Source organism: Lathyrus oleraceus, chromosome 7 (genome assembly GCF_024323335.1).
Source record: "Lathyrus oleraceus cultivar Zhongwan6 chromosome 7, CAAS_Psat_ZW6_1.0, whole genome shotgun sequence".
Classification (NCBI taxonomy): domain Eukaryota; kingdom Viridiplantae; phylum Streptophyta; class Magnoliopsida; order Fabales; family Fabaceae; genus Lathyrus; species Lathyrus oleraceus.
Genome location: NC_066585.1, coordinates 132,173,714 through 132,185,726, shown reverse-complemented (window position 1 = coordinate 132,185,726; position 12,013 = coordinate 132,173,714). Strand labels below are relative to the sequence as shown.

Sequence of the window (12,013 nt, the reverse complement as noted above, 5' to 3'; positions counted from 1 at the left end):
TTAGCTTCCAAGAAACTCAAGTGAAAACCTGGTAATTTCCCCTTCTCCTTCAAACCCTCCTTGATCATCTCCGGGCTCAAATAAAGAGCACGAGAAATCTCCATAACAACAGGCTCCACCTTAGTGGCAAAGAAAGGAATCTGATCTCGGATCTTCATACCCAGAATACTAGCATAGTCCTCCATCAGAGGCCCCAACAAGTAGTCCGGGAACACAAAACATCTCAAACCCGGGTCATAGAACTGGAGAAGTGTATGAATGGCGCTTCTGTCGCTATCAGTGAGCCTGAAAACCATATTCAGAATACCACCGTATGCCTCACGGAACATCCCCACATGGTCGGGTGTAATCAAGGCTATCATATCTCTCAGCACACCAATCTCTGGGTCGAAGAAACTGTAGGCAACATCATGCTTCAAACCGGTCCTCATGTCTGAGCAAAGAAATCTCTCAACCAGGATCTCAATAAAAAATGTCCCTGCATATGAATAAACATGTGTTAGATGCAGGTAAATGCAAATGTTAATGATGCTGATGAATGAATGCAATGCATAGCCATCCTCCAAGTCATCTGAACATCTGTTGCACTGAAGCCTGATCTCTGAACTGATCATAACCATCTGAAGGAATATGTAACCACAAATCCGACTTGAGGGTTCCGAAATAAACGGAACTGAAAGATACATCACCATCATCACCAGACAATCTCTGAGCAGATAACCACAATCCTCTGAATCGGCCCGGGGAATCCTGAAATAAACGGATCCCCACTGATAAATAACACGGCCAACACTCCGGCGTCTCAGAAATAAAGGTCCATAAATCCGACTTATAAATAGGACTCTGATCACCGGAACCAAAAGTCACCATCAAAGTCACCATCTGAACATGCATCTGTAAGAATCACCCTCCCCTCACAGGTAAATTCTAAACAGGTCATCCTAAGGCGGATAATAGTCTCGACAATCGGGCAGAGATACTCAATGGGTTTGCCCTTTCGGGTGTGCCATTGTAGCTCTCCTGAGATCATCTAAACCAAAGATCCGGGAAATGATCGGTCACCGAAGTTAATAGTTCAGATGAAGTGACTCAACCCGAGTGGAGTACCCCACAAAGGAAGAGCACTATCAAATGAACCTCGTCCGGCTTGTGGTACATCACATTGCCAAGCACATGTTGACCTAACATGAAGGAGGCAACATGAGACCACACTAATCCTAGGTGTATACTCGGGCCTGGGTTTTAGCCCCACTCAGAACACCCACCCCAAACTGAGGAACCACCTGTACAGAGGACAGCAGAATGATAGTATGATGCATGCAAATATTTATGCAAATATATACACAATCAGAATAATAAATGCAATAAATAAAGCACAAGCAACATAAACTATCCTAGAACGCTAGGAGAGACTCGCTTAGGGAAGATGGACCAGCAATAGGTCAACTTCTAGTCCCCAGTAGAGTCGCCAGCTGTCGCATCCGCGAAAAAACAACCGGCGGGCTAAAACAAAAACAAACAGAGCCGCCACCGTGCGTTATTTATCCCAAAAGAGGGAAAGGAAACGCTCGAAGTAAACCTGGAAAAAGCATGGTCTCGCGACCAAAGAGAATGGGATCGGGAGTCGGTTATGCGTAGGGAAGGTATTAGCACCCCTACGCATCCGTCGTACTCGACGGGATCCATGCTCTAAAAGAAAGAAAAAGTTGCTAAAACAAACATCACACACACACACACTGAAAACAACACAGGTGGAGGAAAGGGGAGAGGGCTCGCTAGGATATCGCATCCTATGCCTACGTATCTCGTCTGGAACGAGAATCAGAGCTGCTGTAGTTCGGCTCACGCACGCCAAACAAAACACACACAAACACAGGCAAACCTGGAACCCGAACGCCAATCGCTGGACTTACATCGGCTTCCGAACCAAACAAACACACTCAGGATACGGACAGCCAATCGCTGGGCTTACATCCATATCCTGACACACAAAAGGAACAAACAACAAGTTACTAAGGAGTCGGGAACTCGAGCCTAGCAACTGTCAAGCAAACACACGCAAAAAGAAAAAGAGTGCCCGGAGAGACCTCGCACGGTCTCCTGCCTACGTACCTCATCTGGTATGAGGATCAGGGCGACGTAGTTCCCCTGAACGGGAAGAAATTCTAACCAGATACAAAGGGAGACACACTACTAGGGAGCTGTACTCGAGCCTAGATGTTATCATGCATCATTGCCCTATGTTATGGTTTCTATTTACTTGCACAACAACAAGCTAATCCTAACCAGGAAAAAGCAAAGCATGCAAGCATCCACAAACAAATCAAACATTCACAGTTAGCACACGCTATATCCAGACAAGGTGGGCTCAATCAAGGGTTAAGTTGCAAAAGCAACACAACTGTGTCAGGTGATATTAGCTCTTAACCCTGACATTGAGAGTCAGGGTGAAGCCAGATGAAAGGTGAGTGAAGATTAGACTTCACAGCTCTTATCCCTGGCCAGGGAGAGCTTCAGACAAAGGAGTGTGGGTTCAGAAAGTGGGAACCCTTCTACACTCATGACTCTGACTAAACTGTACAATTGTACAAGATCTTGGGTTAATGTCCCAATGCATCAACACATTGGTGTGAGCAGAGGGACGACTCAACAAGAATAGCAGGGGATGGATTGCACTTCCCTTGGGTTCTGCCAATTGCCTTAATCAAGGTCTTTTCCTGCTTGGGGACAAAGTTAAACAATCACAAACATCGCCTCTTAAGGAGGACTTCAGACAGTTGCCTGGCTAAATAACAAGCCAGATCTTCCAGACTACATGGAGACAAGAGAGTCTACCTCAATTGGTTTATACAACCAAGCAGCAGCACAAAGCAAGTTCAAAGATGAACTGTTAGCGACTAAAGTACCTGAAATCAATCTAATTCAGTCAGTATACCAATCACAGAGTCAAAAGAGACAAGATAAGAATCAACAGACAACACAATCAATCACAGAGTTTTTGCTTGAAATGCCCCTTTTTTCAAAATTTAATCCCAATATACCTCCTTTTAAAAAAAAAATCCCAGTCTACCCCCTTTTGTAGTTGGGCCTCGTCACTTGAAGTGACGAGGGGGTGCTGAAAGAAATTTTGCCCCATGGGCTCGGCAAATGGAATGACGAGGGCATGGACGAAATTTTTTTACTTCAATGGCTCGTCACTTCAAGTGACGAGCAGGTGCAGGCATACCTTTTTTTTTGTTTTTATTTTAAATAGTATTTAATTAATATTAATAATAATTAATTAATAGGAAGTGTAAATAGAATACTAAATCTATTAAATACTAATAATTGTTAATATAATTCTTTTTTAAATATTAAATACTAATAATAATTAATATAATTGTTTTTTAAATATTAATTCTATATTTAATTAATATAATTGATTTAATTAAAAATAATAATAATTTGTTTATAAAAAAATATTTAAAATAAATAATAAATAATTTATAATAAATAGTAAATAGTAAATAATAATTTGTGATATTATTATTTTTGAAATATTATTAATAAAAATGAATAATTTTTAGAATATTAATAATAGAAATAGTTGGTGTTTTATATATTAATAATAAAACCGTTATTTTTCCCTCCAAAATGTCAATCTTTTTTTGGGAATGATATTTTTCCCGCCAAAAAGTTTTTGTGTTTTTACTGTCTCGGCCAATGGTTTGCCGAGTATTCATTTATTAATTTGTGTATAAGTAGCAGGACTTGTAGAAATGTAACTCACACCACCAAATCCTTTCTTTAGTTCATAATGTCTGTTTGTGGTCTTGTATTTTATGGACACGGTGAAAAAAGGAGTGTTTGCCTTGATCCGCAATGGAATTTCAGAATACTGATTTCTGCCATCCACACTGGCTTCCGACAGTTGGGCGGGCGTCGTATGAAGGTGAGGAAAGTAGAGTATCGTTGTCCATACATAACGTTGACTGATGCAAGCCCCGATGGTACGTACATGTATTACCTGGATCGTATAGAAAATGATGAAGATGTCCAATGTATGTTTTCGGCACATAGTGGTGAAGTTAATAGAGGAGTTGAAGGTCCACTTGTGTTGGTTGTTGTTGTTGATTAGTTTTTTAATTACCAGTTGTGTTGATTGTTGTTGTTGTTTAGTTAATGTGGTCGTACTTTGTAACCAGAAGCCTTTGATTATCAAATGTATTTCATAAATGTTTGTTCCCAAAAGACATTAGAAATACAAAATGGTTTATATATATTATGTGCATAGTAGTTAATAAATAAATAAATAAACATAGTCATCTGAACGGATATTTAAAACAACAAGATAATCATCTGGAAGGTCGTTGGGATGATCCTGCAACATTAGGACATTTCCTACGCATGTGTCCTATTTCGCGACAAATTCCACACCTTCTCTTCTCCTTCTCAACGTCGTCCATCTCGGTTCTAATCCTGGTGCTGTTTGGGCGCCCTTTCTTTCTCCTTCTCATAGAGTCGTCGTGGCAAAGAGTATATCCTTCATATTGTGGCCAATTCTCCTCATGGGGAAGTCCTAGGAAACTCTCCTGATAGACCTTGAAGACGTTACGAATTTTGAAGACGTCTGGAATGTGAATGGAATAGTCCTGGCGTATGCTCGAACATGCTGCGATTACATGAGAGCAAGGTAAGTGAAATGCCTGAAATTTCCCACAGTCACAGTGTTGTTTCCTTAGATCAACACTGAACATTCCGGTTGGTCGACCGTCGTTATGATTAATCTTCTCTTGGACCATGAAATAAAATCTCTCTCGGTCGAACTGCATGATGTTATGCGTGTTAGCTTTGATGACTTCCTCAGCCATCCCCTTGTTGCAGTTATCAGTGAAAACCTGCCCAGAGGCTAACATTTTTGTCCACTGATGGCCTCTTCTACCAAATAGTGATCCTAAACGATAGTACGTAGATTTGACCAACGCAGTGATTGGAAGGTTCCGGGTTTCTTTCAACACGGCGTTCATTGCTTCTGCTAGGTTAGTTGTCATGTGACCCCAGCGTTGCCCTCCGTCAAATGCCCTTGCCCACTTCTCGCGAGGGATGTTGTCTATCCATGATAAAGCGTCGTTGTTTGTTCTTCGGATTTCCCCCCGGTAGTAGTTAAACGTTGCCTCTGTTAATGCGTAACCCATGTTAACAACCATTTTCCGCAGATCCTTGTCTTTAATCTCCCACATGAAGTTTTGCGCGATATGTCTGATGCAATAGACGTGTGATGAAGGAGGAAACTGCCATCCATTTTCCGGGTTGTTGTATGCACTCTTTATTGATTCATGCCTGTCTGATATTAGGCATAGGTTTGCTTGGGGGGTAACATGCATTCTCAAATTCTTAAGAAAGAAACTCCAGGCTTCCTTTGTTTCACTTTCAACCAATGCGAACGCTATCGGAAATATGTTTCCGTTCCCATCCTGTGCCACAGCCATCAGCAGAGTCCCTCTGTACTTGCCATACAACCAAGTTCCATCAACCTGCACAATTGGTTTACAATACGCGAAGCCACATATACATGGTCTAAACGCCCAAAACAGACGATGAAATATCCTTTGGTCACCCAAGTATGAACCATCATTTGAAATCACGGGTAGGGTTTGTAATTCTATAATGGTACCTGGAAGATATGTTTTCATTACCAGTATCCACTGCGGAAGATCGTTGTAAGATGTCTCCCAATTTCCATAGAGCGACTCAATCGCCTTACACTTTGCAATCCATGCCTTTTTGTATGATATGATATAGCGGTATTTCTCAACAACATGAGCAATGATAACCTTCACCTTAAGAGAAGCGTCACGATTTACAAGCTCCATTATGCTCTTGCTAATCATTTCTGAACTGAGTTTTGTATGGTCTTGTGACATGGAAGTTGTTGTGCACGTATGAGGCCCACTAGACTTACCAACTCTCCACCTTGAGTTGCCCTTGCGCAAAGAGACCCTGCATTTGAAATTGCATGTTGCATTTCTACATTTAATGACAAAACGTACACTGTCAGATTTAACCACAGAGAAATCTAGACTACGTTTTATATGCCATTGTTGCAACGCCAGAAGACACTCTTCCTTATCTTCATACTCTATGCCCTCCTCAATTTCGTCAGAGTTGTGAGTTGGTATGAAACTGCCGAAAACGGAGCTTGGTTCGGCATCATCCAAACTTATATTTTGCATGTGCGCAGGTGGATTGTACAAACTAATTGGTTGCACTCTTAGTGCAACAGCCGGTGTGTCTAATATTTCCTCATTGCCATCGTCATCGCTAACACCAAAAAGATCTTCAAATCGAACCTCCTCAAGATCATCCTCACTATTCTCGCCCACCTCTTCATTTGGTATGAAAGGTTCATTATTTTGAGTCGGCTCTTCGTCAATGGCTTGACTGATTCCATAGTCGTGTGACTGTACAGATTGCGTTGGATAACAGTGAGACGGTTGTTCCTCAACATTGTCAATCGGTTGTTCTTCGGGAATATCAACTAGACGAACATATATCTCAATGCTGGGTACTTGAGATAATGTTACATGACATTGAAACATCGACCTGACATCTTCTTCGGTCTTAATCGGTGTCATTATGTGAAAGACGGTATTATCATCTCCATTAAATAATGGTTGACGATAAATGATGTCTTCAACATAACGTTGCAACTTCTTTTCAATACGGTCTTTTAAATGGAAATAGTCGGAGTTGATGTGGATCTTGAACATAGTTACATTCGTATTGCAAAATGAGAATCCCTCATTTAAACATGTGAAAAGTGATCCTTCGGAATGGATAGAAACAATTAAATTTCTTTGAGCCATGGATGTGTAAATTTTGTTTGAAGATATATGAGGATTTGGTTTGGTGAATGTAAACGAGGTAGTAGTGGTATTTATAGGAAATATGAATTTGATTTTGTGTGAATGTAAGTTGAGGATTTGAGTTGATGAATGTAAATGAGGTAGTAGTAGTATTTATAGGAAAATTCAATTTGCCGAGTTGATGAATGTAAGTTGAGGATTTGAGTTGATGAATCCAAATCACATGCTGAGAGAGGGGAAACGCGTGCCTTTGAATTGCATGTGATACCTCGTCACTTGGAGTGACGAGCCAACACGCTAGGCATAAAGCCCTCGTCACTTGGAGTGCCGAGTTGATGAAGACAACATATGCACTCGCCATTCCATTTGGCGAGTTGATGAAGAAGTAATCACAAGTCGTCAATCAAAGTGACGAGGACTAGGTGTAGAAAAATTTCATTGAATTTTCCCTTCAGCATGGGAATCTCATGTTGCAGGGGAATCCGATTCCATTTTTTTCTACATGCATTCCATATATTTACATGCAAGGGTCTAATCATACATTTACTACATTTTCTACATGCAATAGTCTAATCATATATTTACCATATTTTTTACTACATTTTTTTATTATTATTTTACCCATATAAATATCCAATACTTCTACACTTCTTACTCATCATTTACCTACAATTTCTATTACACATATTTCTACCCTAATCAAATATTTACTCTCTTCAATTTCTACACTACCTTTCAAGATGTCTCTCCTATGGATGGGCGAATCACACCGTGGGACGGCGGCAAACATCGCCGAATACGTAAGTCTCAATCAAATATTCATTTTTATTATCGTTTTTAATTATCGTTTTTTTTTCCGTTCTTTATTAGACCAAACATTCATTACTGTTATTTATTTTAATTTCAGCAAGATGGAAAATTTCGGGTTCATTCGCATTCATATATTCAACCAAGTGCGGTTATAATACCGTACTTGGAGCTAGCAGGTTTTGCGAATGTGGCAAAAATTTCAAGTCTAAAAGTAGACTCTAAACTCATTGTGGCATTGTTAGAGAGATGGAGACCGGAGACACACACATTTCATTTACCAACCGGTGAATGTACCATCACATTAGAGGATGTGAGCATGTTATTCGGTCTCCGAATCCATGGAAAAGCTGTCAATGGGCCAACAAACGTAACCAATGACGTTTACTTGGAAAATTTGGGAATCGAACCGACCGCCTCGGATAAAAATGGGGCTTCTGTCAAAATTGTTTGGCTAGAAGCAGTATTAACGCAACTCAAAAATAACCCTAACCCATCAGAGGCAGAAAATATTTTACATGCTAAAATTTATATTTTACTTTTAATTGCTACTTTTTTAATGCCAGATAAAAGTCATAATTTGTTGCATTCTTCTTGGTTACCTTTAGTAGGAGACCTTGAAAAATGTAATTCATACAGTTGGGGTTCTGCTTGTTTGGCTACATTATATAGACATATGTGCAAGGCGGCCCATAAAGGAGTAAAGAGCATAGGAGGGTGTGTGGTATTACTAACTGTATGGGCATTCACACGCATACCATTGATAGCCCCGGTTAGTAACGAGGTTCCATCATTTCCTTATGCATTAAGGTAACGATTTTCATTTAAATGCAATTTATATTTATCAAAATTATTTATACCTAACTTTAACGTATTTTTTTTAATATGCAAGATGGTGCAAACGAGGTATGAATTATCGAACTAATCCTCGACATCATTTACAAGGGTACCGTGTTGCAATAGAACACATGGAAGAAAAAGATGTAAGAATGATTAATTATAATATTTAACTTATTTATATTTATTACATACATTCTAATATTAATTATAATATTAAATACATTTATTTTATACATCTAATAGTTATATTTCTTTTAACAGTTTATTTGGAGGCCGTACATACAATATCCAGTGCCTGATTATAATGACAACCGAGTCTGGAGTGCAACAACATATATCATATGTTTCTATACCGTTGAGATGCATCAGACGGATCGAGTCAAACTCCAATTTGGATTTGAACAACAAATACCGTCTCCGCCAAGATGTCTTACTGAACACCATAACATGACTATGGTCCAAGCTTGGGACACCCATTGGCAAGATTTAAATAAAGAAGAGCTGAAAGAATGGAAAAGAAGAAGGCATTTGGTGTTACAAGGAAACTCGGTCAATGGTGAGTCTAAGCCGGGTAGAGAATACATGAATTGGTTTTTATCAATTCCTTTTATGCACGTTGCTCCGACACAATTTTTGGATGATCCCCGTCAACGTGTGGCTTCCTCAACCCAATACACAACCCAACACACAACATCACCCCCACAACAACATAACCAACCATCATCCTCAGCTCAACAATCATACCAACGCATGCAGACCACCCAACAACACACCATTTATTCCACCTCAACTCAACACCATAATCCCCAAACTCCACTCCCTCCAACAAACTACTTTTACAACCAACAATATCAACAACAAACCAACCTACGCCCACCCATACAATACACTCCAATTCCTCAACCCAACTTTCAATACTCAAACCCTCATTCTCAACCCCAACCTCCTAACACCACATACGCACATCCCACTCCCACATACAACCCTGATGATGTGTATTATCCTCCTATCCGAAACACCCCACCCGAAACCTACACACAAACCACACATTCACTACCCAACTTTGAGCTCACTGATGACCATTTAATGAGTATGCCTTCTTTTGGCGTTCAAGAACTCGACGTTATGCATATGCCTCCTAACACATCACAACAACGTCAAAGTCAACAACAACAACAAAACGCCCTTGATGAATTGTCTTCCGACTCATCTCCGTCTCCCGTAAGACAAACACAACAAGACTTGGGCAAGGGAAAACGCAAAAAAGTTGGCACAAGATGTGGAACAGGCGGTCACTATAGATAAAATGTATTGCTTCCATTATATTAATAAAATGTATTTCTTCCATTATATCAATAAAATGTATTTGCTTCCATTATATCAATTAATCATTTTTATTATTAATATTTCAAAAATAATAATATCACAATTTTTTTATTATCAATAAAAAATATAATTATTTACAATTTATTTAAATCAATTAAAAATTATCACAATTAAATCAATATTAAAGAATTAAATAATAAACTATTTAATAAACTATTCAATATTAAAGAATTAAAGAATTAAAAAAATTATATTAATAATTATTATTCAATTAAAGAATTAAAGAATTAAATAATTAAAAAAAACTATTCAATTAAAAACTATTCAATATTAAAGAATTAAAGAATTAAAAAAAATTATATTAATTATTATTATTATTTAATAAACTATTTAAAATATTAAAGAATTAAAGATTAAAAAAAATATTAATTATTATTTTTCAATTAAAGAATTAAAGAATTAAATAATTACAGAATTAAAAAAAACTGAAACCTGCACTTCCTCGTCACTTGAAGTGACGAGCCAATGAGGCCCAAAAATTTCGCTCACCCCCTCGTCATTCCATTTGACGAGCACCTAAAGAAAAAAAATCTTCTAGCACCCCCTCGTCACTTGAAGTGACGAGGCCAAACTTAAAAAGGGGGTACTCTGGGAATATTTTTTCAAAATGGGGTATGGTGGGAAAAAAATTTCAAAATGGGGGCAAGGCAGGAAAAAAACTCTCAATCACATGTGCAAAGCACAATCAACTCAAGTGAGCCAAGCATCCTACAAAATAAACCAAGTTAGTTCATAACAATCAACCAAACTCAATCAACTTGCATTAATCTCCTTTAAACATTTGCTTCTTCAACCTGAAAATCACATTCAAACGTGAGAAACAAGACCACTAGGACAAGCCTAGGGTCCAAAGGAGATGAAAAATTTAAAACAGCAAGTGAAACTCAACAAGAATCAAGATAAATCACTCCAGAATAAGGTCCAATTGGTCTCACATCAAAACTATGCACCAAATCTATTTTATGAACAAAACATGTCAAACTATGCACTTTGGAATCACATTAGAGCAAACAGAATGATCACAATCAAATCAATATCAAAACAGCTTAATAAATTCCACAAAAATTCAAGCCTAAACAGAACACATTCAAGGAGCATAATATCAATTTTCATGCTATTTGGACCAGAGGAAGTATGGAAATTAAATTCACTAAGTCCAGACAAGTTCATACATGGTATCAAAACAGGCACCAACTTCAACCAATCATAAAACAGTGACAAAACATGATAAATGAATGGGACCAAAGCCAAAATGAAGTTAAACATGTTAATAACCACTCCACAAAATTTCATCTTCATGTGACAAGGTATGAGAATTTTACAAGGCATGTAAGTAGACCACTCAAGAAAAAACTAAAAATGACTAAACAACAAACAAAAATCCCAATCAAATAGGAAATGGATCAACAAATCCTACAAAAAATCATGGTTGAACCTAACATCTAGATGGAATCACATGCAAAAATCCAGGGCAAAAGACAAAGCATAGGCATGGAAACAAAATTCATGAACATGGCATAACATAGTGTGACACACATTGTCACACTCAACTTGATCACATCATATCTCCTGATCCAGAAACTCAAAAATTGCAAACTACATACCAAAATCACCAGGAAAGAGTCAAGAACATGCATGTAAAATTTCATCACTTTTGGATAAGGCATCATTATTTCATGATCAATATGGCAAAACATACACACAAATGACACATTCAAACAATCCCTAGGCATTTTATTTTTCCACACGTGCACAAAAATATTAAAAATCACCATAAAAAACTACACATCACAAGGAGAATGGTGAAAAAAGTCTCATCAAATTTGGATTAAAAATGAATCACTTATGAATTTTTAAAAATGCAAGATCAAATGAAATGAAATTGGAAAGAAGAAAATGAAATAATATGAAATAATATTCAGAAATGGCAAAATTGTAAATATGTGACGGCAAGGGCAAAACGCAGCGCTTCAATTTATTCGCTGGCGACATGTGATTGGTCAGTGAGCGCGGTAAACAGAAAATTCAAACGCAAGGCCAGGCGAAATGAATCAAAAACAGTATGAAGCGTGTTCTTCATCCTCCATGCGCGTCCATCATTCCAGAAAATTCATCAAGGACATTTGTCAACCAAA

At 38.2% G+C, this 12,013-nt stretch overlaps 1 protein-coding gene across 1 annotated transcript; it reads right to left on the bottom strand.

Annotated features, from left to right (window-relative positions):
• Window positions 1-4,334: 4,334 nt before the first annotated feature.
• LOC127102432 (uncharacterized) lies at window positions 4,335-6,614 on the bottom strand. The gene has a single exon (XM_051039803.1). The coding sequence runs from the start codon at window positions 6,612-6,614 to the stop codon at window positions 4,335-4,337; it is 2,280 nt and encodes a 759-aa protein (XP_050895760.1).
• Window positions 6,615-12,013: the final 5,399 nt, after the last annotated feature.

Coding starts and splice junctions, on each gene's coding strand:
- LOC127102432 (XM_051039803.1), bottom strand. CDS start 6,614: ATGACACCGATTAAGACCGAAGAAGATGTCAGGTCGATGTTTCAATGT.